This window comes from Podarcis melisellensis (genome assembly GCF_964234715.1).
Source record: "Podarcis melisellensis genome assembly, chromosome: 6".
Lineage (NCBI taxonomy): Eukaryota > Metazoa > Chordata > Lepidosauria > Squamata > Lacertidae > Podarcis > Podarcis melisellensis.
In genome coordinates this window covers 1,366,000-1,393,720 of record NC_138538.1, presented here as the reverse complement: position 1 = coordinate 1,393,720, position 27,721 = coordinate 1,366,000, and the positions used below count along the sequence as shown (strand labels likewise).

The window sequence follows — 27,721 nt, the reverse complement described above, 5'->3', positions numbered from 1 at the left end:
ACACTTTGTTCTAAGGAAACAATAGATTAATAAGGAGCAGACGCAATTCTGGTGAACAAAAGGAGAAAAGCATGTGACTCCTGAGAAGCATCTGGTTGGGCAACAGGAAGAGAGATCCCGAGGGGCTGAATCGGTCCAGCAGGACTCTTCTGATGCCTGATTTGCAGATGCAACAGGGCGGCACCCCAAGAAGGTAGCCAGGAAACTGACTTGGGGACCCCACTTCTGTTCCCGGCTCTGAGAATCATTCCCCACTGTTATGTACTGAGTTGAATAGGATCCAAAATGCAGCAGTCTGATTGGTCCTAGAACAATAGGATTCAGAATGCAGCAGTCTGATTGGTCCTAGAACAATAGGATTCAGAATGCAGCAGTCTGATTGGTCCTAGAACAATAGGATCCAGAATGCAGCAGTCTGATTGGTCCTGGAACAATAGGATTCAGAATGCAGCAGTCTGATTGGTCCTAGAACAATGCAGCAGTATGACTGGTGGATTTCACCCACTGAAGTGAAACCCAAAGAAGCCTCAGGCTTAGCAGAACACCAACAATTGGCTACAAACACACCCACAGCATACGTTGAAAGCAAGGAACCTTGGAACAGTAGCTTTCCCCTTGCAGACCTACAATTCCCAGCACCTTTAACAAACTACAGTTCCCAGGATTCTTTGGGGTGGGTGGGGAAAATGTGCCTGAAATGTGCTTTCAGTATATGGGTTTGTTTGTTTGTTTATTTATTTACACCCAGACTCTTTTCTCTAAGGAGATCAAGGTGGTGCCCAGGCGGTTCTTCCCCATCTCATTTCATCCCCACCGCAACCCTGAGAGGTAGGGTAGGCTGAGAGGCAGTGACTGGCCAAGGTCACACCCAGTGAGCTTCCTGGCCAATGAGTGGGAGATCTGAACGCTGGTCTCCTAGGTCTGACTCTAACCACTACACCGTACTGTCTCTGACCAATGAGAGGCTCTTTCACTGCTTCTACCTCAAGGTCATCAGCTGCCACCCTTTATTTATTTATTTCAATGGTTGCATTTATATCCCGCCTTTCTGCCAAGGCACCCAAGCTGCTTTGCCTCTCCCCGTCTGCCCCACGGAGGACCTTAAGGTCCATAAATAGCAACACCCTAGAGGTCCCGGGCCCTAAGGAAGTCAGATTAGCCTCAACCAGAGCCAGGGCCTTTTCAACACTGGCCCCGGCCTGGTGGAACGCTCTGCCTCACGAGACCAGGGCCCTGCAGGGTCTGATTTCTTTCCGCAGGGCCTGTAAGACAGAGTTGTTCTATCTGGCCTTTGGCTTGGAATCAACTTGATCCCCTTCCCCTCTTTCTTTTTTCCTTTTTCCTCCTGTGATGGAACTCCTATTTGGGGACTTCCCTGGCTTTTTTCTGGCCCATGTAGGACCAGTCTGGATACAGATAGGTAGCCGTGTTGGTCTGCCATATTCAAAACAAAAAAAATTCCTTCCAGTAGCACCTTAAAGACCAACTAAGTTAGTTCTTGGTATGAGCTTTCGTGTGCATGCACACTTGGTTGGTATCTGAAGAAGTGTGCATGCACACGAAAGCTCATACCAAGAACTAACTTAGTTGGTCTTTAAGGTGCTACTGGAAGGAATTTTTTTTGTTTTGACAGTCTGGATAGTTAGCCTTGGTGAAGACTTGACGTTTTTATCCCCCCAAAAGTTTTTGATGGATTTCCACTGAAATGAGGCTGCATTTTAATGTTTTAATGTTGTATTTTAATTTGGTTTTTAAGCTGTATTCTAATCAATTGTTTTTATATTTGGTGTTAGCCATCCTGAGCCCGGTCTTGGCTGGGGAGGGTGGGGTATAATAATTATTATTATTATTATTATTATTATTATTATTATTATTATTATTATTATTATTATTGGAATGATACAGGTGCACCACTGGCCTTGCATGGTGAAGGACACCGTCCACCTGGTCCTGGCCCTGGCGCCTCCCTGCCTCCCCTGCTCTCCTGTCCATGCCTCCAGCCTTGTGATGGGGACGAGACGGTCTTGGCCGGAGCAGGTCCTGGTCTTGTTTCTGCCTGTGTCCCTGACATTGCCTGAGAGTTTGAGGTAGAAGAAGATTGGAAGAAATTTAAAGACTATTTACAGAAACATTGTAAAATTAAGGACTATTAGAAGGATGCTGGAATGAAGTTACGTGGTTTTAGCAGTAATGTTATAGAATTAAGTAAAACCGGATTATGAATAGGTGAGAATGTAAAGTGACAACATATTAAGACAAATTATTAAGATAAAAGCAAAGACGGAAAGGATTTGCTGAAATAACTAATTGAACTAGAATACAAAAAAGGGAGGTGTGAGGAGGTCAGGGAAACAAGTAAATGAAAGACAAGACATGGAAAGATTGATTTGTTTTTAATGGTTTTTATTTTTCTGTATTTTGTATTTTCTGTTTTTTTAATTATTTTTGTAACCTTTTGAAACCTTAATATTTTTTTTTTTAAAAAAAGAGAGTTTGAGGACATGAGGACACAAGGAGAGCCTGCTGGATCAGGCCCAATGTCCTTTCTAGCCTAGCATCCTGCTCTCACACATGCTTGTGAGAAACTCCAAGCAGGACCCAAACATAGGAGTCACACTCTCCCCTTCTTGTGGTTTCCAGCAACTGGGATTCAGAAGCATTGCTCTTCCTCTAATCCTTTATCCAATCCTCTTTCAAAGTCATCCAAGCTGGAAACCATCCCTGCTTCCTGCGGGAGGAGTTCCATAATTTAACTGGGACGGGACATGGGTGCCGCTGTGGGTTGCTGATCAGAAGTTCGGCGGTTCGAATCCCTGCGACGGGGTGAGCTCCCGTTGCTCGGTCCCTGCTCCTGCCAACCTAGCAGTTCGAAAGCACATCAAAGTGCAAGTAGATCAATAGGTACCACTCCGGCGGGAAGATAAATGGTGTTTCCGTGCGCTGCTCTGGTTCGCCAGAAGTGGCTTAGTCATGCTGGCCACATGGCCTGGAAGCTGTACACCGGCTCGCTCAGCCAGGAAAACGAGATGAGCGCCGCAACCCCAGAGTCGGCCACGACTGGACCTAATGGTCAGGGGTCCCTTTACCTTTACCTTTTTACATTTCTACATTTCTGCTTGTTCTATGCCAAGAAAGTGGGGGGCTGAGCAGTTTTCCATTTGCCACACTGTCTTCCCTGGGAGAACCTGCTCTTCACAGTCATGCCTTGGTTTTCAAACAGTTTACTTCTCAAACATTTTGGCTCCCGAACACCGCAAACCCGGAAGTGACTGTTCCGGTTTGCAAACACTTTTCGTAAGCCGAACGTCCGATGGGTCTTCCGCTGCTTCCGATTGGCTGCAGTAGCTTCCTGCAAAGCCGCGCTTTGGTTTCCAAACATTTTGGAAGTCGAACGGAATGGATTCTGTTCGACACCCAAGGTACAGTCATACCTCGTGTTGCGTTTGCTTCAGGTTGAGCATTTTCAGGTTGCATCCCACGGCAACCCAGAAGTACCGGAAAGGGTTACTTCTGGGTTTTGCCGCTTGCAGATGCACAGATGCTCAAATGACGTCATGCGCATGCGCAGAAGTGGCAAATCACAACCCTTGCACACGCAGGTTGCGTTCTGCTCAGGGTATGAACGGGGCTCCGGAATGGATCCCATTTGCAACCAGAGGTACCACTGTACTGAATCAGAACAAGCAGCAATCTGTTAAAAACCCGGCTGAAGTTTGTTCCGATTCTGTGTTAAAAGAGCGTTTCTTCCCATGGGGAAACCGAGAGACAAGCAGAAATGCGTATGAGCACATACCCGCCAGCATTTCCCTAATTACAATTGGGACACACATCTTTTGGTGCTGTGCAAATCTTCTGGCTCGGATGTCTTTTGGCAGCAGTGACCCCCGTGAGAGCACGGCACCACTGGAGGCACAAGCGGCGGCTCGTTCCTGGGACCAAATTCCAGGATCAAATCGGAAACCAGGATGGATTACGACAGCTGCTGGTTCCCTGACAGCACAGAGCTAGAGAACAGGAGCTCTTTCTCACTCGCAGGTCTTTCTGGCATGCTACATTTCCCACTGTGATTCTGTCCAGGGCCTGCAAGTTCTCTCCCCCCCCCCAACCGCATTGTTCTGAACCGCAAGTGACTTTGATCTTGCACAATACCTTTGATAGCATCACAGAGGCATTAAGATGTTCTTAGATGTTCTGTGCAACCGATAGGGATCTTATTGTGAGCAGGGAACACTCAGTCTCTGTCACACAGACCTGGCTGCTGGACCTGCGCATGTCTACCTGCAGCAGGTCTGAAATCTGCCTGCAGGAGGAAATCTGCAGGGATCCTCTCTGAAATATACTCTGAGTCGAGTGTGAATTTCATGCTCTTTATTCAGCTCCTAGTAGCAATGAATGAAACTTTCCCCAAAACATCTAGCTATATATACATTATTTACACAATGGGCCGCGTGTGATTGGCTAATTCCGGGCTGCTCCTGTAGGCCAATCAGGTTGCGGCTTCACTTCCTCCAGAAGCCTGATTGGCTGCTCCTGCAGGCCAATCAGGTTGCTGATTCACTTCCACCTGGAGCTGGATTGGGTGGCTCCTGTGGACCAATCAGACTGCTGCATTCTGGATCATATTGTTCTAGGAATCAGCTCAATACATAACACTCTTTCTTTCTTTCTTTCTTTCTTTCTTTCTTTCTTTCTTTCTTTCTTTCTTTCTTTCTTTCTTTCTTTCTTTCTTTCTTTCTATAAATGAATTTTATTGGTTTTGCATATAATCACTTTATGTAACATTGTACCCTCTTACTTCATCTCTTTGGCTCGACTTCCCTCCCTCCCGTCTGATGGTTTACAAAATTAAACTTTACATCTTTACATTTTGCTTCGTTTCCTAACCTTGATATATCATTACCTAAAATTACACAACCTGAATAGGTAGCAATTTCACCTTACAGATCTTCAGATAACCCTGCTAATGATGTTAATTGCTTACAGTTGTCTTTCAAATATAATATAAATTTGTTCCTGTCCTTTTGGAATGCTTGGCCTCGCTGGTTGCGGATTCTTCCCCTTCGGTTTCGCCAGTTCTGCAAAGTCCATCATTTTCATCTGCCACTCTTCTTTTGTTGGTAACTCCTGTTGTTTCCATCTTTGGGCTAACAAAATTCTTGCTGCAGTTGTTGCATATAAGAATCTTTTTATCTTGTCTCGGTATCTCTCTACCCACTATACCCAATAAAAAGGGCTTCTGGGGATCCTCTCCTTTCTTAATAAGTTCCTCAAAGGCAGGGCCGTCTTACCCATAGAGGCTAGTGGCGCGGGACACCAGGGCGCCAAGTTCTGGAGGGCGCCAGGGAAGAGGTGGAGTGTGATGGCCTGGGAATCGGATTCAGAGGCTGAACCTGAAGAATCCCAGCCTGCACAGGAGTCCCCGCCTCCAGGGCCAGCTGAGCCAGGGCAGGGGCTTGAACCTGAGGGCCCTCACCTGTGCCGGATCCTCAGGAGCAGATACCAGCTGAATCCGCTCTGGCTCCAGAGGTGATCGTGGACCCATTGTCTGCAGGTGCTCCTCTCTCAGCCCTGTCAGTGGAAGCTGAGGTTGCTTCTGGGTCCGGTAACCCTCCAGCCTCTCCAGAACTTCAGAGGCTCAGGGCAGAGAGACGGAGGGAACTAAGTTCTCGCAGGAGGAGTGCTCGCCTCCAGGCCAGGAGAGGCGAGTCACCTGCGGACTGGGGCCGGCCTATGCCTCAGAGGAGATAAAGCCCAGCCCGCCCAGTCCCAGGTTGCAGGAGCAACATTGTTGGTTACCTGTTCCTGCCGGCACCCTGTCCTGATTTCTCCCAGAGTTCCAGACCATGCCCGACTCCCTGTCTTGGACCCCGCTTCAGCCTTGGACTGGACACGGACCATGCCACACGGTACCCCCCCCCCGGGACCAGCACACGGAGGCTGGACGCAGCGCCTCCCGGCTGTTAGGATATAGTTCCATTCCACCTTTAGAACAGATGTGTGGATTGTTGTAGGTCACATGCCTGTTTACTTCCAGCACAGTCTGCTGGGAACTTCCGTTGTGCATTGCTTGGAGGCAAAGGGAAGCAGACATGTTTTTCCTTTGTTCCTGATGCTGAATAAACACCTGAAAATATGCTGGCATATGCCTCTGTCCGCCACTTCCGTTGTGAAAAGTTATTCTTTTTTTAAAATATAATTTTTTATTAGTTTTTTAAACATATCATTTTCAACAGTACTTAAACATACTTTTACACCTTATTCAAATTTTTGACTTCCATCAATCCTGTCTGAAAATTTTCCAATCTAATCTCTCAGTATGCATTTCTTATCTTCCCTATTACATTTCAAACTCATAACCAATATCTCTATCTTTTTATACTTTGTAACACTTCGTATATTTCTCCTTACAAAACTTCTTGTAGTCCTACTAGCATAATTTGTTGATTACAGTTGCTCTTCAAATAATTAATATACCGTATTTTTTGCTCTATAAGACTCACTTTTTCCCTCCTAAAAAGTAAGGGGAAATGTGTGTGCATCTTATGGAGCGAATGCAGGCTGCACAGCTATCCCAGAAGCCAGAACAGCAAGAGGGATTGCTGCTTTCGCTGCGCAGCGATCCCTCTTGCTGTTCTGGCTTCTGAGATTCAGAATATTTTTTTTCTTGTTTTCCTCCTCCAAAAACTAGGTGTGTCTTATGAGCGAAAAATACGGTACTTCTTCCAATCTTTCGTAAATCTCTGGTCCTGCAGGTTTCGAATCCTTCCTGTCATTTTGTCCAATTCTGTGTGGTCCATTAATTTCGTCTGCCATTCGTCTTTCGTCAAAATTTCTTCTTGTTTCCATTTCTGGGCTAATAATACTCTTGCCGCAGTTGTTGCATATAAAAACAATTTAACATCTTGCCTATTAATGTCCTGACCTATAATACCAAGTAAAAATGCTTCAGGTTTTTTTAAGAATGTGAAAAGTTATTCACTCTGCCAGTTAGAGCGTGCTCAGTCTCTGAAGTCCTCCGAGGCTCAAGTCGCTGATAGATGCTGTTCTAAGAACCGGAGTTTGCCCGGCTGCCGGCCTGCCAATTGCCCCTGTCTCCCTGGACACATCCCATCACCGGCATCAGCTCCCTGCCCTTGCCATGCCACGCCGAAGCAGCACCGCACCACGCCTGGAGCCTCCGTCTGCCCTGGCCACTGCGGCACGAAGTGGCCAGCTGTGGCGGGAGGCGCCGCATGCAGCCTCCGCCTCTTCCCCGCCGGAGGAGCCGCCCTCCAGCTGCTGCCCGCCTCCTCCAGCCCCGCCGGCAGCGCCGTCCTCCCTACAAAACTCTGGGAAACGGGAGGGGAGCGCCAGAGGGAACTTTGCACCTCGTCGCCGGATATGCTTAAGACAGCCCTGCTCAAAGGGACTCTCTTCTGTTCCCATTAGTTTAGCTATTGGTCCTGACTCTCCTGCCAGTGCAGAAACAGTACAGCAGCCTTCTCCAGCCTGAGGCTCTCAGGATCTTTTGGAGCCCGGGGCTCCCAGTGGCCCCAGCAATGGTTGCCAGGGAGGGTGGGCAAGAGGAGTGTCATCAGCTCAGTCCTGCGGAACACCCTGCCACTGGAGATTCTGTGCCAACTTTGAAACTTCTGCTGGATACAGTCTTGCTTAAAATGTATAGAGGAAGTGCAGTGTAAGTGATGGAAGTTTTATTATTGAGATATTTGTAGTATAAATTTGGAAGAAATTCTTCCAACTTTTCTTCTCCTCCTTCTTCTCTTTATTTTTTCTTTTTCTTTCTTCTTTTCTTCTTTTATCTCTTTTGTTCCTTTTTTGTATATGTGTGCTTATCAGAAATATATATGTATGTATGTATTTGCAATATTTTGTAATAATTATGTTGAATAAATTAATAAAAATAATAAGTTAATAAATTAATAGAAAATGAAAATAAAATAAACTATCCCACAAGGTCTTGGCAGGCAATTAACAATACATCCATCCACAGTGGCTAATGGATGGCTGTTTCTAACTCTTCCATGGTTTTTATTGTGTAGCTTTTGTTTTATTCTTGTAAACTGTTGTCATGTATGTTTTTAATGATGCAGTGATCTATAATTGTTTTTTATAAACAAACAAGCATGGTGCCTTTGTTTTATGTCGGTGTATAGCTTCCAGATCATGTGGTCAGCATGACTAAGCCGCTTCTGGCAAACCAGAGCAGCACACGGAAATGCAGTTTACCTTCCTGCTGAAGTGGTACCTATTTATCTACTTGCATTCTGATGTGCTTTCGAACTGCTAGGTTAGCATGAGCTGGGACCGAACAACGGGAGCTCACTCCGTCTCGGGGATTCGAACCGCTGACCTTCTGATCATTTTGTATTTTTTGAACCACCCTGTGATCTTTGACTGAACAGCGGTAGGCAAATTTTATAAATAAAATAATAAATAATTCTAATCCTGTTTTGGTTATTTGTTGTTGCTGCTGTTTTTTAAAAAAATAAACACTCCTCTTTGAATGCATATTATATTTTGTATTTTATTGTTTTCGTAAATCGCTTTGGGAAATGCCTTTGGTTGTGTGGAATGATGTATAAACCAGATTAACTGAGCTAACTAATTCTGCCTTGAAAGATCATTGCCCCCCCCCCCCGCTACTCCTAATATGATTCTACGTGCAGTAAAGCTTCATACCAAAATCAAATAATAATAATAATAATTGTGGTTTGCCTCGGACACCAAAATGTCTCCGGCTGGCCCTGCCTAGTCCCCCCCCCCCCGGTTCTTTGGACTATGACTTCTGCAAGCTCCTCCCCTCCAACAGCACTGACTGGGGGCTGATGGGAGTTGTAGTTCCAAGCATCAAGACAGCACCAGGTCGGGGCGAAAGAGATGCTTGGGATCTTTTTAGCAGGAAAACCTTCTAAAATGGATGGCTGCCTGTTATGTACTGAGTTGAATAGGATCCAAAATGCAGCAGTCTGATTGGTCCTCGAACAATAGGATTCAGAATGCAGCAGTCTGATTGGTCCTAGAACAATGCAGCAGTATGATTGGTTAGCAGGAGCCAGCCAATCCAGCTCCAGGTGGAAGAATCCTGGAACTTGCCAATCACGTGGGACCCATTGTGTAAATAATGTATATAAAGCAGACATTCTGGGGGAACATTCATTCCTCCTCACCACTATGAGCTGAATAAAGAGCATGAAATCCACTCTCGACTCCGAGTATATTTTACTGCCGAAAATGGCACACCCTCAAATTTTGTAATTTCGATTTGAAAAAAACTCTTTCAGTTGAGCAGGGCTATGAGAAGTGTGAAATGCAGAGCCAACTAGCAAGGCACCAATGCACAGAGCTGCAACTTGCTCCCCCAGGAAGCAGCGATGGCGACCAACTTGGATGGCATTTCCACAAGGCCTGTAAGACAGAGTTGTTCCGCCTGGCCTTTGGCTTGGAATCAACTTGATCCCCTCCCCCTCTTTCTTTTTTCCTTTTTCCTTCTGTGATGGAATTCCTATTTGGGGACTTCCTTGACTTTTTTCTGGCCCACGTAGGACCAGTCTGGATAGTTGGCCTTGGTGAAGACTTGACGTTTTTACCCCCAAAGAAGTTTTTGATTGAGTTCCACTGAAATGAGGCTGCATTTTAATGTTTTAATGTTGTATTTTAATCTTGTTTTTTTAAGTTGTATTGTCAGAGCTGCCTCTAGGTCCCAGCTCACAGAGGACCAACGCTAGTCTGTGGTAATGTACAAAAGTCTTTATTGAAGTTCAGTTTCCATTTCCAAGCCGCAGCGTGCAGCTCTACGTCTTAGAACCTAGACCGGCGAAGCTCCGTCTGAGTCCCCGCCCCCTATACACCAGTTTAAGACTCTAGCCTTACTCCACCTCTTCTGTTGTTCTTTCGTCCTCTGGGTCCGTCTGCCCCCCGGGGTTTCCTCCTTTCTGGACTCTTCTGACGCTGACCCCCCTGACTCTTGTCCCTTCCGGCGGGCTTTAGGACCTGGTTCCCTATCCGGGCTACCTGCTGTGCCGCGCGCCTGTACTTTTGAACTTGGCGCGCGCGCCCAGCCGGCAACCTTCCTCTTGACCGTTTCCGCGCTCTCTGATGGAGGCATGGTCAATCCTGACTCATCTCCTCTCGCTGGTAGTGAGCACACTGGTCCCGATACCTGGGACTCCTCCCCCCCACTGCGCTCTGGTGGGGAAGCTGGTCCTGATTTCCAACTGCTGCTCTGGGAGTCCCCGCTGGCCCCTTCCTTCAGGGGTATCCCCCTTGGCACCCCCCTTGCCCTGGCCATCGGCGCCCCCTTCTGTGAATCTTCCGATTCGCTGGAGAGACTCAGGGAATCCCTCGGACCACTGTCATCGCCTACGCTCCCCTCGGATTCCTCCCCCTCGCTCTCCATTTCCTCCCTCACCTGTGCCTCTGCTCCTGAGCCCCTGACATGTATCTTAATCAATTGTCTTATATCTGGTGTTAGCCGCCCTGAGCCCGGTCTTGGCTGGGGAGGGTGGGGTATAAATAAATATATTATTATTATTATTATTATTATTATTATTATTATTATTATTATTGGATAAATTCCTGGAGGGGGAGAAGGTTATTGATGGCTACTAGCCCCAATAGCTATGCTTTCCATAATCAGAGGCAGGGATGCTTCTGAATCTGAATTCTCTCCCCTCCTTGCTCTTGTGCTTGAATCCTGCTTGCTGGTTGCCCATTAGGGCATCTGGTTGGACGCTGGACTAGAGGGGCCCCCACTGGCCTGATCCAGCCAATTCACCTTATGCTCTTACATTATGTTCTTATTCAAAACAAAATAAAAAAATTCCTTCCAGTAGCACCTTAAAGACCAACTAAGTTAGTTCTTGGTATGAGCTTTCGTGTGCATGCACAAAGAAGTGTGCATGCACACGAAAGCTCATACCAAGAACTAACTCAGTTGGTCTTTAAGGTGCTACTGGAAGGATTTTTTTTATTTTGTTTTGACTATGGCAGACCAACACGGCTACCTATCTGTAATTATGTTCTTATGTAAGCCTTTGGTCTGATCCAGCGGCCAGACTTTTATGTTAACTCAAGAACCAGATTCAGAGGATGCAGCTGAACATCTCATGTCTTTATTTTTGGAGAGCAGAGTTGACCCCACCAGCCTCCCCGAAGGTGGAGGGGGGAGGGAGGAGGCGAGGGCCCCAGGGCAGGGTACCAGGTTGGTGTCTCTTCCTCGGACTTTGAGGGGTCAGTCTGGAGAATCGTGCAGACAAGGGACTATGTCAATGAATGACTCAATCAGATGTTGTGGTGGAGTTTGCTGTGGAAAGGAAAGAGAGAGAGAGTTAAAGGGCAGGAAGGAGACTCTCGCCTTGAACTGGCACACAAGAGTCCGTGGCCAGCAGGGCAGATGATGGAGACCCCATCTCCTGTCCGTTTCCGAAGCCAGTCCCATCCCTGGAGGACAGATCCTCTTTGTTTTTCACCTGGTTTACTTGACGTTCCGCAGACCATTTTGCACTCCAGTCTCGTGTAAAACCGATTGTCATTCCCTTTGCAACCACCATAAACAAACTTCTTGCAGGAGGAAAGAGTTGAATTGTAGTAGAAGAATTCTGAGTAAGCGCGACATGGGCCAGTCTCACTGGGCAGCTCGCAAACCTCTGGGGTGGAAGTAGAAAAAGTGGTGGTGGATACACACACACACAATTGTATAGCAAATGAATGCAGAATATAAAGTTGACATAAAACACCCCTCTCTGCCCATAAAAAACAAGAGAGCAAAAGCATTAGCACCATATAGAAATAACTCATACATCAATGGGAGGCAAAAGGCTGCCTCTCCCCATATGAACCTACTTGGACCCTGAGATCATCTTCTGAGGCCCTCCTTCGTGTGCCTCCTTCTCAAGAGGTCCATAGGGTGGCAACACGAGAACGGGGCCTTCTCTGCAGTGGCTCCCCATCTATGGAATGCTACCCCCAGGGATGTTTGCCTGGTGCCTTCATTATACACCTTTAGGGACCCGGCAAAAACGTTCCTCTTTAACCAGGCCTTTGGTTGATTGACATCCTATGACTTTTACAATGTGTTGGGGAGTCAGGTTGTTCTTGCTTTTATTATCTATTTTGTGTTTTTATATTGTGGTTTTATGTTATGAGCTGCCTTGAAATTGCGGATACAGGGCAGTATAAAAATGTAATAAATAACAGCAGCAATAAAGAGTAAGTACGCACGCAAGAACAGGCACTGGACCTGGCGGGAGAAAGTCATGCAGGGAGAAAGGGCGGGAGAAAGTCATGCAGGCTAAACTGTCAAATGGAGAAAGCCTTTACAGTCCCACACTTCCAGCCCCACGCACACTGCCGTAGTTGAAGGACAATATCTCCAGATTCCTTCTGAATGGAGAGTTTGGTCGTGTGGCTGAAGATTTACCCTACAACTTCCTGGTTTGCTCAATCTATGAAGACTGAAGAGCAACCTTGTTCAAAGGTTTAAATCTCATAGTTGAGCCATTGATTGGGTATCGGATTTTATTGGAGGACAGGCCCCCCAATACCTCTGAAAAAGAGGCTCGTTTTGCCCTTAGATCTGCAATTTTAAGGACAAAAAATTGTGGGAATGGTAAGTTAAATTCTTCAGGGGAGCAGACCCTTATCTGACAGAACGCCTGATTTTAATAAATATTTCAGCTGTGCAGTATTTACACGGTTCTGTTTAATGTATTTCATTCTGTTTTATGTATTTTGTTTTGCAGTGGCTTTGGCTAAACAAATAAAGAATATTCCTAAAAGCAAACTCAATGCACATGACTTCCCCCCAGAGCATCCTGGGAACTTCAGCTTTCCTTCACAGAGCTATCTTTTCCAGTCCTCTTAACAAACTACAGTTCCCAGGATTCTGTGGGGGAAGTCACATGCTTTAAATGTGCATTGAAGAGATGCTTAGAATGCATCATGTGGACCTGCCCTTTTAAGAAGCTTCTTTGGGCACAATTGTGTTCCTCTGACATGTGGGCTGTGACTCCCTTTCAAGGAGGTTTTGGCAGTGCATGAAAGGCATGCGCTGTACCTGGGCTGATTTTCCCGCAGGCCTTCTCGCAGGCCTTCTTGGTTTTGAACCTGTTGCTGTTGCCCCTGCAGCCGCCGTAGATGAACCGCAGGCACCTCTTCCGCGACGGGCTGTAGTAGTATCGTGGCATGTAGCCATAGCACGGTCCACCATCAGGAGGCAACTGGCACTGGTCACTACGGACTGTAGGAAGAAGAAGGGAAGGTTTGGGGTGTGAGCTGACTAGCTCTGTGCTACTGCCCGGGTACCCCAAGAGGAAAAGGTGTGAGGAAAGGGGTGTGGCTTTGCCAGTACCTGAGTCCAGGCAGCCCAGGCTGCACCCAGTGAAGCAGCACTTCTGTTTGAGGGGGCAGTCTCGGTCGTCTCTGCAGGTGTCATTGCAGGGCACAAAGGTGTACACCAGTTCCCTTTTGGGACACACGCCAGGGTGCTCTGGAAGAAAAGAGTTGGAGAAGAGAACTACTGTATTTTTCGCTCCACAAGACGCACCTGACATAAGACGTGCCTAGCTTTTAGAGGAGGAAAGGGGGAAAGCCCTGTTTTTGAGGATCAGCTCACAGTTCTGCAGCTTCTTTAGGAAAGGGAAAAAATCCTGTTTTATGGGGTTCAACTCACAGTTCTGCAGCTTCTTTAGGAAAGGAAAGGGAGCCGTTTCTACAGTTTCCAGACAGATAATCTAATCAGCCAGTCACATGTCGCTGGGGGAACAAACAGCCTCCGTCTGCAGAACATTCAACAATAGAGGCCTGGGCAAGGAGCCGGAAAGGGAGCCAGCGATCGACCACACGTCGCTCCAAAAGACACACAGACATTTCTCCTTACTTTTTAGGAGGAAAAAGGTGTGTCTTATGGAGCAAAAAATACGGTAGCTCAGCTGTGCTTCCTGAATCACAGGGGGGTGGGTGGACTAGATGGCTGTCCAACTCTACAGTTGCATGATTCTACAAGGAGAAGCTTTGTTGGTGCCCAGTGAGACATGAGCCTAGTCAAGAACATAGGAGGAACTCTGTGGTAGGATCAGGCCAAGAGCCCATCTAGTCCAGCTTCCTGTTCTCATGGTGCCCAACCAGATGCCCCATTGGATAAGCCCACAAGCAGGGCCTGAGGGCAACAGCCCTCCATTTCCAGCAGCTGGTATGGAGAAGCACACTGCCCCTGACCAAGGAGGCTCTACAGCCAGCCATACTTTTGCTGAGGAAGCCCGATGGAGAGTCTGAGTCTCTCCATAACAGGTTCTGCTCCTTCCTCCCACCAGCTACCAGGACAGGCTCTCTTCCTCCTGATGATCTCAATGGGCTTTCAGAGCTGCAAACACTAGACCTAGTATTTTTGCAAGAATAAGGGTTCTGAAATCAGGATGGTGGAAATGTAGTCCCCTCTCTCACACACACAACTCAGGCCTGGAATGCTTAATATACACGCTTTTGCAAATAAAAATTTCCTTAATACAACACATTTTATGTATGCTGTTTTCACAAACCTATGCCTTTTTAATGCACACTTTACCCTGTCATATGCATTTTTGTTCACATTCCTTGGTTGGAGAACTGTATTGCAAAATTCGGAGCTGTGTGAATTTTGAAGGATGGCTGTGTTTCAGTTTGCATATTGTGTTGGAAAGCATGAAGGAAATGGACTTGATTTTAACTGTGAGCTGAATCTCGTTTCTTCCCTGCCCTTAACCATAACACATCTTGATATTGAAGGATGGAGCAATCTGTCAGGGTGGGCTTTCTCTTTTCCAAACTTATTTCTCCTTTTCCCTGAACATTCTCTCCATTTACCTATCAGTTTGCACATCAGTTTATGAAAACTGGAGTATGCAATGCTGCCAATGTTTGCACGAAATTCCCTCTGATACAATGCAGTTTTGTACATTATTTCTACTACAGTCATACCTCTTCTTGCGTTTGCTTCACGTTGTGAATTTCCACGTTGCAAACGCAGCAAACCCGGAAGTGTATACTAACGGGCTTTGCCACGCTGCACACGAAGAAGCATTCTGTATGCTCTGTGCATGCTCAGAAGCATTCTGCATGCTTCGCACATGAGCAAAACCACTCTATCGCGCTCCACACTTGCACAGAAGTGCCACTCTAGTTGTGGACTTTTTGGGGTGTAAATGGCACCCTGGAACGGATTGCATCCGCAACTAGAGGTTCCACTGTACTGTTTTGCACCCTTCTCCTTTTGGTAAGGAATTTTCTGTTGCAGAGTTGCATCACAAAATCCAGACAATTGTGAACTTCAACAGCATTTTGGTTGGTGTCTTAGTTCAGCAAGTGTGAATTACGTTGTTTTGCCTTTAAACTGAATGATGCCCCCCCCATCCCCACTGGCACACATGGGAGTGGAGAGTCAGGCAGTGGCACCCAACCACTTTTTCCTTTCATTCTGATTGTGTTCCCACACATTGCCCAGCTGTTCTTTGTCCCTGCTGGAAAAGCCGTACCTTCCTCAGCCTTTACACACAGCTGGTGGCATCCATATCTGCAGCACTTCCTCCTTGGGATGTGGAGACCGAAGCCACAGTCCAAGTCGGTTGAGCAGCTGGTCGAGCAGGGGCGGTCCAGCCGGCGTTGCGTCCTTGGGCAGTATCCAGGGATGGCTGGGGAGGAAGAGGGAGCAACAGGTGGGAAGGCAGAAGGAGATTCTGCGAAGGCCACGGAGAACCTTTGGGCAGATTGTATGTGACTGATGTGCCACGATGACACTAAGAACATACAAGAGGAAGCTGCTGGATCAGCATTCTGCTTTCACAGTGGCCAACAAGATGCCAACCCGCACAAGATCCCTCTCCCCTCTTGTGGTTTCTAGCCACTGGGATTCAGAAATATTTCTGCCTCCAGCCGCAGAGGACAACTCTAACCCTCCAGATGTTTTTAGGCTCCACTTCCCCTATCCCTGACCATTGGCCATGCTGGCTGCAGAGGATGCCAGGAGCTAGAGTCCAGCAACATCCCAGAGGCTGCATTTCCCCATCCCTGGCACAAGATGAGAGGGTCCATGGAGATGGGTTGCCAAGGGCGCCTTTGGGGCAGAATTGGGTTGAGTGCTGGTCTTCTTCTCTCCTGGCATCTCCTGTCCGAGGGTCCCCGAAACCAGAATGGCAACCTCCCTTTGCCCTTACCTTCGGAAGGGAGCCGGCACTGTCGCCCACAGATGGTCCGGCAGCAGCGCTCGTTCCCTGGGCAGCTGGCATCCGTGGAGCAGAACTGGCCACACATCACCTCACTTTCAACCCGAGCAGGACATGTGCCAGGCTTGACTGGAAGAGTTGTTGCTGGAAGAGAACACAGGGCAGGCTGACTCCTTCGCTGGTATGACCCCCTTCCTAACCAGCAAACTATGTGGGCTGATTTACGATAAGTAACCCAAAACGTCTCAGAGCACTTGCTGGCTTCAGTGACTTTCCCTGCTGTCATTTTCTTTCCACCCCATGCAGTGTGTGGCCATTCTCTCTCTCTCTCTGGGCCAGAGATTTTGCAGCCAGCACGGAGTGACCTTGCTGTTGACCTTCCTGGCATTCCTGAGTCTTTAATTTCCAGAATGTAAGAAGGGCTTCCTCTCAGGGAGAGATGACACATAGAGAATAGGAAGGAGACTCCCCTCCCCCCCCCCCGGGAAAGAGCTTGCCTCCAGGTCAGGAAGGCTCACGGGGACAGGGATTTCTCGTGAGAAGCTGAGCCTTCTCCACCTCTGCTTAAAGCTGGGGGGGGGGGGAGGAGAAACCTGTTGGGTTTTTTCTTGCAGTTCCTCTGCTCTTTCCTAGCTGCTGAGTTTGTATCGTTGGACTGCTGTGCTAAAAGCTTACTTTCTTTACTTGCAAGTAAATACCTCTGTTGTTGGACAGGAGCCACAATGAACAGCTTTATGATATTTAAAATTTCATTTCCAATTCATTTCCTAGTGATCCCTAGGATGGAATCTGCCATTTTTGTAGTTGCTGCCCAATGAGTCAAGACCTTAACTGAGCTATTTGCTATGTCCTCTAGGTCTTATTCCTGGTCAGTCACCACCTGTCCAGACCCCATGAACATCTATGTGCAACAGCAATTTTGGAGTGGTCTTAAATGTGAATCGCTTGACTCTTGTTTACACACTGAATTGCATTTGCCCTTTTACCTCCCATTCACTCAGTTTGGAGAGGTCTTCTGGAGCTCTTCACAATCGCTTCTTAACTCTGAAAGTACCATCAGCAAACTCCCTGCTAACTCTAGGCCATTTATGAACACGTCAGCAAGTTCAGGTCCCAATGCCAATCCTTGGGGACCCCACTTTCTACATCCCTCCAAATATTCCTGCTCTCTGCTTCCTGTTTCTTTACCCGTTCCTGATCTGCACAAGGACCTCTCTTCTTGGCCCAACCCTCTTATTCTCACAGCTCCACTTATTCCAGTGATTTTGGCTGAAAATATTTGGCTCCTCCCTCTGCCTCCACCTGAGCGTTTGTCTCGGGGTCTTACCTGGGCGCATGCACCGGCGTTCACAGGCGCTGCGACTGTGGAAGTTGTTGGCATTCCCTAAGCAGCCCCCATAAACAAAAACCAGGCACCTCCCGACCCTCGGGTTGTAGTACCAGCGAATGAACAGGGCCAGACAGTTGCCTCTCTGAGGAGGAAGTCTGCAGATATCTGCAGGATGAGAAGAGACGCAACAGAATCGAAAACAATATACAGAATTTAGATCCCAGAACTTCTGATGTTGGAGGAGCAACGCTAGCAATAGACTTGCAAAGTCCTCTGAAGGCAGCCTCACAAGCACAGCTTGCTTTCTCCTGCTGCAGAGGGGAGGACCTGAATCCATGGATTCAGACGACAAGGAAAGAGGGTATGGCTAAACGTTAGGAAAAACTTTCTGACAGTAAGAACTGATGAACAGTGGACTACACTTTCTAAGAAGGATTTTTTTGGGGGGAGGATTTCAAAAAGGGGTTGGATGGTCACTGGTCAGGAATTATTTAGCTGTGATTCCTGCACTGCAGGGAGATGGACTGGAAGCATAGCTGCCAACATTTCCCTTTTTTAAAGGGAAATTCCCTTATTCTGAATAGGATTCCTTGCAAGAAAAGGGAAAAGTTGTCAGCTGTGACTGGAAGCCCCTTGGGATTCCTTCCAACTCTACAATTCTATGATTCTCAAATTGGGCTGAAGGTATTTCTCCTGCCTTACCACAAAAGCCCAGCAGGTAGCACCACCCTACCTGCCATTCAAAAACAGGCTTTGGTGGCATTCAGTCCCAGGGAGGATCAAGCCCCCTGATGAAGCTGCAGGCATGAGGTTCTTGGAGGAAGTCAGAAGCGCAGGAGCCTGGGTACTTTAAGTTGCGTCTTAAAGAGTTGTGCAGCCTGTGTCGCCCGCTGAAGCCCCCTTTTCTCCTTCAGGGTTGGAGGTGCAGGAGCAGGCCCTGCCTCCCCTTTCACTTGGCCACCTCAACAGACTCAAATGCCACCAGAAATGCAGTTGGTCTGCTGTCGCAAGAGACTTCTGGATATTTCACAATGCAACAACATGTCTCAATGAAATATTGGACAATTAGCTGCCTGACACCCTAGAAAGGCACTGGCCACTCAGGGTGGTGTAGAAAGGAGATTCTGACGAAACATCAGGAAGAACTTGCTGAGAGTAAGAGCTGTTTGACAGTGGTATGGTCTCCCTTGGGAGGAGGTTATTAAGCAGAGGTTGGATGGCCATCTGTCATGGATGTTTTAGCTGAGATTCCTGCATTGCAGGGGGTGGACTAGATGTCCCTTGAGGTCCCTTCCAACTCTACAATTCTATCATTCCATGGACTGACAGGCAGAGCAGCTTCCGGTGCTCCTAAGGCCAGTGAACACCCAGAGTTATTTATGGGGCTCATTTTTGACCAGGCAAAAGTTGAAGCCCACCACCTTTGAGGTTGTCCACCCCACTGTCAAACATCTCTTACTCTCAGAAAGTTCTTCTTAATGTTTAGGAATCTCCTTTCTTGTCACCATTGGTTCGGATCCTGCCCTCTGAAGCCTGCTCCATCTTCCATCTGGCATCCCTTCAGATATTTGAAGGTTGCTCTGGGATCACCTGTCAGTCTCCTCTTCTCCAGGCTAATCATACCCAGCTCCCTCAACTTGGTTTGCAGACCCTTGATCATCTCAGTTGCACCTGTTCCAGCTTGTCCACTTCCTTCTTAAATTGCGGCTCCCAGAACTGGGCACAGTGCTGTAGGTGGGGGTCCAGCCAAGGCAGAAAAGGGTGGTGCTTTTCCTTCCCTTCATCTGGACACCAGACCTCTGTTGATGCAGACTAGCATAACATTAACCTTTCTTTTTCCCCCTGCTGCAAAAGGGGAAGGAAGGCTGGTGGCCACAATCCAAGGAAAGCTGTGCCAGATGACCAAATAGGCAGAGTAGGCACTGACCTATGAGCCCCATGCCTTTTAGGGGCACTGCAACAAAGGATAAAAATGGACTTATTAACATAGCTGGTTAGTAAAATCAAAAACGTGTCGGGAGAAAAGGCCAGGCTAATGATGAGGAGAGACAAGGCAGGTTAACAGGGTCACCCCTGAGCATTGTGGGACACTTGGAAAGGTCGGTTTAAAGAGAAGAGAGCGCTGAAGGGAAAGGGGAGGTGCCACTCACCCACAATGAACTTGGCAGGTGCAAGAGGGAGCTGGTGCAAGAGCAGAAGGGTCCCCGCCAGGAGGAAGAGGCTGGAAGGATGGTGCATGGTGGACCCAGGAGTGAGTTCTCTCCACGGCTCAGGCAGAAGCACCTTATTATACTCTGACCTCACCAGGACGGCAGGTGGCTTCATGCAAGAAGCCCAGCCCAGCTCCGAACAATGGAGCTTCAGGGAGGGGATTGGGAGAGAGGCTGAAATGTTCCAGAGAGGGAGAAGGACAGGGCAGGGATTTGGCAGCAGCTGCTGCCCAGGGAAAAGTTTGGTCTGATGGGGATGGAGGAGGCTGTTTGGCAGATTTATGGTCTCCTCAGTTCCCAGGCAGGGGCAGAGCCAGGAACTGGCAAAAGGCTCTGTGGAATGACTTCTTTCTCCATGAAGCCTTGGGGTGGCTGCATAGTGGAAATCCAGTTCTGGGGCATCTCTAAAGTGAGATTGGCTGACATATAATAGGATGGGGAGGGACCCAGAGGGTCATCTAGTCCAACCCCCTGCAATGCAGGAATCTCAGCTAAAGCATCCATGACAGATGGTCACCCAATCTCTGCTTAAAAACCTCCAGTGAAGGAGAATCAACCAGTGGGCCCAATATTTCTCAAGAATTGCCTGGACCTCTGGTCCTTGATCACATACTGGGAGAGTCTCATGTTGTTGGTCTCAAAGGGCGCTGCGCTTTCCATGATGAGGATGTCACAAGCTCATTTTAGCTGGAGCAAGCGGGGAAAGACCCCCTCAGAGGGCAGAGTTCTGTGACCTCTGTCACTAGAGAGATCCACACTTTTCTTTCTTTATCTGGTGTCTGGTACATAGAAGTCCTCTTCCCTTGGGGATTTTTAAAGCAGAGGTTGGGTGGTCACCTGTCAGGGATTCTTCAGCCGTGATTCCTAATTAGAGTACCCTTGGGGTCCCTTCGAACTCTACAATTCTTTAATTCTAATTTCTCTGCTCGGTATCTATACACATCTATGCATGTCTAAATGTGTATGCGTTTTTATGGCAAAAATAAGGAAATGAAACTGTGACATTTCAGCAGGTTGAATTTTGTGTCAATTCCAAATAGCAGGTTTTAGGGAGCCTGCGATGACTGACTCTAAAAGTGGCTTAGTGCAGAGGTTCCAGAACAGAATTCTGCATGAACTGGATTAAAAAAGAGAGCTGAAAATGGCCATTAAAATAATCCACCCAGAATCCACAGGCCTGCAGCATTTCTGCTCCAAGTGCAGATATCTAGGGCCTGAGGTGTCCCCCATTGTTCTAGAACTTGCATTGTTTTATGGATAAAATCACAAAGGCACTAGGATGTTACGTGCAACTGATAGGGATCTTATCATGCAGATGGAACACTTTGTCTCCGTGATGCAGAGCTGGCAGTCAGAAGTGTGCGTGTCCATTATGGCACGTTTGAACTGTGATGCAGTGCAGAAGAAATATTGCATGCAATCTCCGAGGGCACTAAAGATGAGATGCATGAGCACGAGTGGAACATGTCTCTGCCGTAATACTCTGCGGCCATTTGTCAAGCACTTCCTGAGGGTGACAGCGGAGGCATTCGTCTCACTTTGAATTGGCTTCCTGGCATTATCGTACTTCATCCCTGATTGGCTATGAATATGCAATGTTGGGTGCCATCTTAGACCAAATCAGATGTGCATTGAAAGAAAAATGAAATCTTGATGCAATGAACAGTATGCTTCTGTTCCAAGGGGCCAGTGTTGTTGTTGTTGTTGTTGTTGTTGTGTGTGTGTGTGTGTGTGTGTGAGAGAGAGAGAGAGAGAGAGAGAGAGAGAGAGAGAATGAAATGTTTGAGATGCAATATTTCATAAGGAAATATTTCAGTAAGTTCTGCAGGATACTTGTGAAGTAGTGATTATTCTCAGGATCATAGAATTGTGGCACTGGACGGAAACCCAAAGGCCATCTAGTACAACCACCTGCAATGCCAGGATCACAGCTAAGAACTCCTTGACATATGGCCATCCAACCTCTGCTTCAAAGCTCGCATGAAGGAGAGTCCACCACTCTCCAAGGGAGTCTATCCCACAGTCAAACAGCTCTTAACAGTAGAAAATTCTTCCCTAATGTTTCGCCAGAATCTCCTTCCTTGTCATTTGAATCCGTTATTTCAGGCTGTATCCTCGGCGGCAGCAGAAAACTAGCTGGCTCCATTAACTCTCCTATATTCAGTGTTGTAAATCCTATAATCATTGCTGAGAACAATACCCTTAGCTGGGCTTGCCTCGCCATCAGTTCTGTGTGTTTCTTCCCACCTGCATCTGCACAAAGAATTCTGGGACTAGTAGTTCTTGGACTAGCAGATTACACAGAAAAAGCACACGTACAAAGACCTCTCTGATTCTCAAACGCCAAGTCCTAGTTCGATGGCTCAAGCACATTCTCTCTCTGTTCTAGAGAAGCACCAGGACAACCTGGTTGACGTTTGCTCTGATTCACAGCTAAAGAGCAAGTTCTCCCTGGGGAAAAGCAGAAGGACAAGCTTAAGCTCTGCAAGAGTCCAATGTGCTTCATGAAGAAGGACTTCCTTTCATCTTTCCTGAGTCTTCCAGCATTCAGCTTCATGGGATGTCCAGGAATTGTCATGTTGCCTCCCCCTGGGGGCAATGGGATTGCCTAGCGGAGAGCTACAATGACTTTGGGTGCATGCTCTCCTGTGGTATGAAAGGCTCCTTGTTTTGTAACCTTGTGTTCCCTAACCATTATTTGTATGGCAAATATGGTTTTAGTTGCTACTTTCCATGCACTCACATACTTGTAGTTTATCTATTTTGATTTGAGAATAGTAGTAGTAGTAGTAGTAGTAGTAGTAGTAGTAATATATTATTTACACCCCGCCCATCTGGCTGGGCTTCCCCAGCCACTCTGGGCGGCTTCCAACAAAATATTAAAATACTGTAATACATCAAACGTTAAAAGCTTCCCTACACAGGGCTGCCTTCAGATGTCTTCTAAAAGTCTGGTAGTTGTTCTTCTCTTTGACATCTGGTGGGAGGGTGTTCCACAGGTCGGGTGCCACTACCAAGAAGGCCCTTTGCCTGGTTCCCTGTAACTTGGCTTCTCGCAGCGAGGGAACCGCCAGAAGGTTGTCGGTGCTGGACCTCAGTGTCCGGGTAGATATCATGTCTGTATTTGTATAACAGTGATCTCCTCTAATCGTATGCGGACTATGTCATTAGATCCTGTTTAATGACGCTGCATTTTGCACAATTTTGCATAAGTTTTAAAATAATAGTAATAATAAAGTATTTTTCTACCAATCAGATTTCTTCTGAGCATTTCAAAAAATTACCACATGGGTACAAAGTTAGATCAGAGAAATCCTTTTAGCTACTAAGAACAACTTTGAGCATGCACACATATTTTAGGCTAAATAAAGAGGAATCAAGGAGGAATGCATTTAGCAAACCCTGGAGGTCATAAACCTCCGGGATTTGCTAAATGCATAAATAGACAGTAAACAGGAAAGGAAGGATGGCAAGGAAAGATAGTATTTACCATCTCCTTGTGAACTCTCTTCCTGGCCCTTAAGATCTACCTAGAAATGGAAACAAGAGGAGCTGCCTACGATAGAAGATTGGAGAGCCAAAATGATGGACTATGCGGAATTGGACAGAATGACAGGAAGGATTCGGAATCGACGAGATCAAAGATTTACAGAAGATTGGGAGAAGTTTATTCAATATTTGCAAAAACTAAGTGATAACCAGATTACGTTTGTAAGTTTTAAGGAAGCTCTGTGATGTGAAAATCTAATAATAAGTATAAACAATGAAATTGAAGCTACCAGAATAAATAACAATAAGTAGGATTGTGTTAAAAGTTATAAAATGAAGGAAGTTCAGACAAATTGAGGGAAGTCAAAAAAATGGAATTAAGGGGTAATTAAGAAGTTTGAATGTACAACTTTGTTTTCTTTTTTTGTATTTGTAAACCAATAAAAATATAATTTTTTAAAAAAAGAATGGAGACGGAACCACCATCTCTTCCTCCTCCTCTTCCCAGGTCTGGGGCAATTAGCAAAATAAGACTCTTAGCGAAGCCTCTGATTTTTTTGGTCACCTACCATAAATCAAAAGATCATGCCATTTGATTTTATTGGATTGAGGGTGTTGCTGTCTTGGGTTCAGTGACTGCATTTCTCCCAAGAGGGTCATGTTCAATATTACGCATGCCTTTTCTTACAAAAAAACACATGCTTTTCCTGAATAAACTCCATAGAAATAAATAATAAAAAAGATCTACCTAAAGATTAACAAAAGCTACATCAAAGCTACCTCCTTATCTTATGTACCGAGGATGCCTGGTGAAGCAACTGGTCTGTGTTTTAGAATGCTTATATGTGCCTGTCAGGCAGAGAAAATGGGCAGTAGACAAAATGGGCAGAAATGCAGAGGCTTGTGGGATATGATCAGAAATTATTGTCAATGACTCAAGCCCAGTCAAGCAATGCTTTCATCGCTGACACAATGGCTTGCTCCATTTTTCATAATTCCTCATAGCAATCCCATGTGACCCCCACACTTGACAAATATCCTCTTCCCTTCCTGGCCCACATCTCACCAGCCCAGCAGCTCAGGGACTTTGAGAAATGCTTCCCCCACACTGAGGCAGTAGCGGATGTGGGGATTCCCCTTGACACCTGTCGTCATGCAACATGAGAACCAGACTCAGCAGATGCAAGAAAGCCCAGGTTTTATTTGGGGATAGATAATTCCAGCAGCCTCCCCAATGATAGAAGGAGGGGGCAGGGCAACACATTGGCATCTGTTTCTGGGGTTGGGATCTTCTCAAACGATGCATTTATGCTGAGTGACTCAATTCCCCTTAGTTTCCATTCCTGCGCGAAGAAAAGAGAAAGAGTTATGGGGCAATATATCAGCAAATTTTGAACGTACCAATATCAATATCAGAATTGCAGATGGCAATAAAGAACATGGGCAAGACATTGGGGCCAGATGGACGTACTACAATTTATTACAATAAATTTCAGGATACACTTACAGAACCACTTAAGAATACTATGAACAATATTTTGGTGTCTGGGGTGGTTCCAGCCTCTTGGAAGGATGTTTTATTACTTTGATTCCTAAACAAGCCTGTGACTTAACAAAGACAAAAAATTACAGACCTATTCCATTATTGAACTGTGACTATAAACTATTTGCTACAATTTTGGCTAATAGACTTAGGATTTTGAATGAGCCAGTCCACAGAGGCTAGGGCAGTTTTATACCAGGACAACAAATGAAAGCCAATATAAGAAATGTACGGTAATTAATCTAACTGAGTATCTAGAAGTAAGAAATGAAAAGCAGGTTGCTTTAGTCTTTCTAGATGCGGAGAAAGCTTTTGATAATATCTCTTGGTCATTTATGATTAAGTTTTTTTAGAGAAAATGGAGACAAAACTCTACAAAGTTCTCATACATAGATTTATTGAAGAGAATCGAGGCACATGTAGAAATCTTCCTCACATTCCAATAGGATGAAGTTCTCTATGGAGTTATGTAAGAATGAATGAGTTCCCCCTTCTTTCTAGGTATGCAGGCACTAGACTGAAGCAAAGGAGAAAGGGAGGCTTCTTCCCTCTCTGAGAGGCAGAGCCAATAGAAACTAGAATATTGCTGTGCCTACATTTCCCAACTGCCTTGAGGTCTAAAAAGGGGGAAAGGCACTCTCTTCTCTTAAGGGGCAGCATTGTTATTCCTTCTACCTAATACTAATACATAGATTTGCTATCACTAAATAACTGAACTCTCAGTCTCCTCTTTCCCAGGCTAAACATTCCCAATTCCCCCAACTGTTTCTCATGAGGCTTGGTTTGCAGACCCTCGATCATCTTGGCCGCCTTCCTCTGCACACCTTCCAGCTTGTCACTATCCTTCTGAAACTGAGGTGCCCAGAACTCAACACACAACTCCAGGTCAGCCTAGAGCAATACTATGACTTCCCTTGATCTGGACACTAGACTTCTGGTGAGGCAGCCTAGGATCGCATGAGCTTTCTTTGCTGTTGCATCACTCTTTTGACTCATTGCTAAGCTTGTGGTCTATTAGGGCCTCTGTTTCCTTTTCACATGTACTGCTTTCAAGCCAGATGTCCCCCATCCCATGTGCTTCAAGCGTGGCTCCTCTTGAAGCTCCTCAGGCCCCCTCCTCCATTGGTGATAAGGGGGAGATCCACCATCCTTACGTTTGCCCATGCGCAGGACAGGATGGTGCCAGCAGCCCAGCTGAGATAGACGCCTGTGGAGCACCACAGTCTGCCCCCTGCCCACCACACACACACACAGAGAGAGAGAGCGAGAGAGAGAGAGAGAGAGAGAGAGAATGAATCTTACCTAAGTTCCCACAGACCATCATGCACTCCAGCATGGTACGAAACTGAAAGCGCTCCCCCCCCCCCCCGCAGTGCTCATAGGGGAATATCTCACACTAGTAAACTTGTGGGTGTCCCTCACATGGCTCATCCTTCATTGGTACCTTGCAAATCTCTGAGGCCACAGATGGGGGAGAAAAAGGAAGCAGAGAGGTCTTTCTTGTTAAGTATATTGGTATAATTGACACAGAAATGGAAAATATATATGCCATAATGAAGTTTTAAAATGGAAAATGGCTAAATGTGTATTGCTAACACTGGGTTTTCCCCACAACATTGTTTTCTAAAGGACTAATTAACAGATTGTCATTCTCTGGTAGCTAACATGTGAGGGTTGTAAACTTAGAGATATTGTGGTGTAAAATCTCCATTTTTGAAGGGAGTTGCCTTTGAGTCTTTGTCGCCCAAACTCAGTGAAGTAAAGAAGTAAATGAAGCTCTCCTGAAAGGAAAGCTGTTATGTACTGAGTTGAATAGGATTCAGAATGCAGCAGTCTGATTGGCCCTAGAACAATAGGATTCAGAATGCAGCAGTCTGATTGGTCCTAGAACAATAGGATCCAGAATGCAGCAGTCTGATTGGTCCTAGAACAATAGGATCCAGAATGCAGCAGTATGACTGGTCCGCAGGAGCCACCCAATGCAGCTCCAGGTGGAAGTGAATCTGCAACCTGATTGGCCTACAGGAGAATCCCTGAATTAGCCAATCACGTGGGCCCATTGTGTAAATAATGTATATAAAGCAGACATTCTGGGGAAATTCCATTCCTCCTCACCACTATGAGCTGAATAAAGAGCATGAAATCCACTCTCGACTCTGAGTATATTTCAGTGGCGCTCTTGCACTGCTTGTCCTCTGCTACCTGCTGCCTCACCTCTGCTGAGTCTCTGGTTCTGCAGTGGGGTCTCCACTACAGGGTCTCTGTTTCCAGGGTGTGTCTGCAGCGTTGGTGGTTGGTGGGCTTGGTGGAGGCCTTGTGGTGGAGGCCTTGGCCTGGTTGCTGTGGTGAGGGTAGGGTGGGAGAGCACCACCTCCACGGGGCCATGGGCACCCATGCTCCGATGCCCCACCCCCACCACTGATGCAGCCGCAGCACCACATATGCCACTTTGAGCTCCTTTGAGCAAAAGGTGGGATATAGACACAAGAAATGAAGCCAAGAAAATGAATGTCTGATGGGTACCTGGGCGGATTTTCCCGCAAGTTGCCTCGCATGCCTCCTTTGTCTCGAAGTTGTTGCTGTTGCCCCCGCATTCACCAAAGGTGAACTGGATGCACTTCTCCTGAGACGCGTCATAGTAGTAACGGGGATAGGATCCATCGCATCGTCCAACATCAAGCGGCAAGTAGCAGTTGTTGTTGCGAACTGTTGGAGGCAGAACAGATGGAGGTCCATTAGGAGATGTTCTCAGTCTCCAAGACACTTAGGTTCACATTGCGGCTGCTCCTCCACCACTTGCCTGGAGACAAGAGGTGGGTGGCTCAAAGGGGTCAGGGGCTTTGCCAGTACCTGAATCTATGCAGCCCATGCCGCACCCAGTGAAGCAGCACTTCTGGGAGAGGCGACAGTCTCGGTCATCTTGGCAGGTGTCCTTGCAGGGGACAGAGGTGCGCTC

At 46.8% G+C, this 27,721-nt stretch overlaps 2 protein-coding genes across 3 annotated transcripts in view; both read right to left on the bottom strand.

Annotated features, from left to right (window-relative positions):
* Window positions 1–11,097: 11,097 nt before the first annotated feature.
* LOC309373054 (uncharacterized protein) overlaps window positions 11,098–27,721 on the bottom strand; it is a 71,674-nt gene continuing 55,050 nt past the window's right edge. For both annotated transcript variants that reach the window (XM_081917253.1, XM_081917252.1), the window contains exons 4-7: window positions 13,349–13,486; window positions 13,055–13,237; window positions 11,469–11,645; window positions 11,098–11,302 (exon numbers count right to left, since the gene is read on the bottom strand). In XM_081917253.1, coding sequence (XP_081773379.1) covers window positions 11,277–11,302; window positions 11,469–11,645; window positions 13,055–13,237; window positions 13,349–13,486 — 524 coding nt within the window. In that variant the 3' untranslated portion in view covers window positions 11,098–11,276. The remainder of the gene's footprint in view (window positions 11,303–11,468; window positions 11,646–13,054; window positions 13,238–13,348; window positions 13,487–27,721) is intronic.
* LOC309372152 (fused toxin protein-like) lies at window positions 14,343–19,779 on the bottom strand (the record flags this gene model as incomplete). The annotated part of the gene is made up of 5 exons (XM_081915456.1): window positions 19,674–19,779; window positions 17,521–17,688; window positions 16,185–16,337; window positions 15,507–15,662; window positions 14,343–14,374 (listed from the first exon to the last, which is right to left on the bottom strand). Exons 1-5 carry the CDS (start codon window positions 19,759–19,761, stop codon window positions 14,343–14,345), a joined length of 597 nt encoding a protein of 198 aa, XP_081771582.1. The 5' UTR covers window positions 19,762–19,779.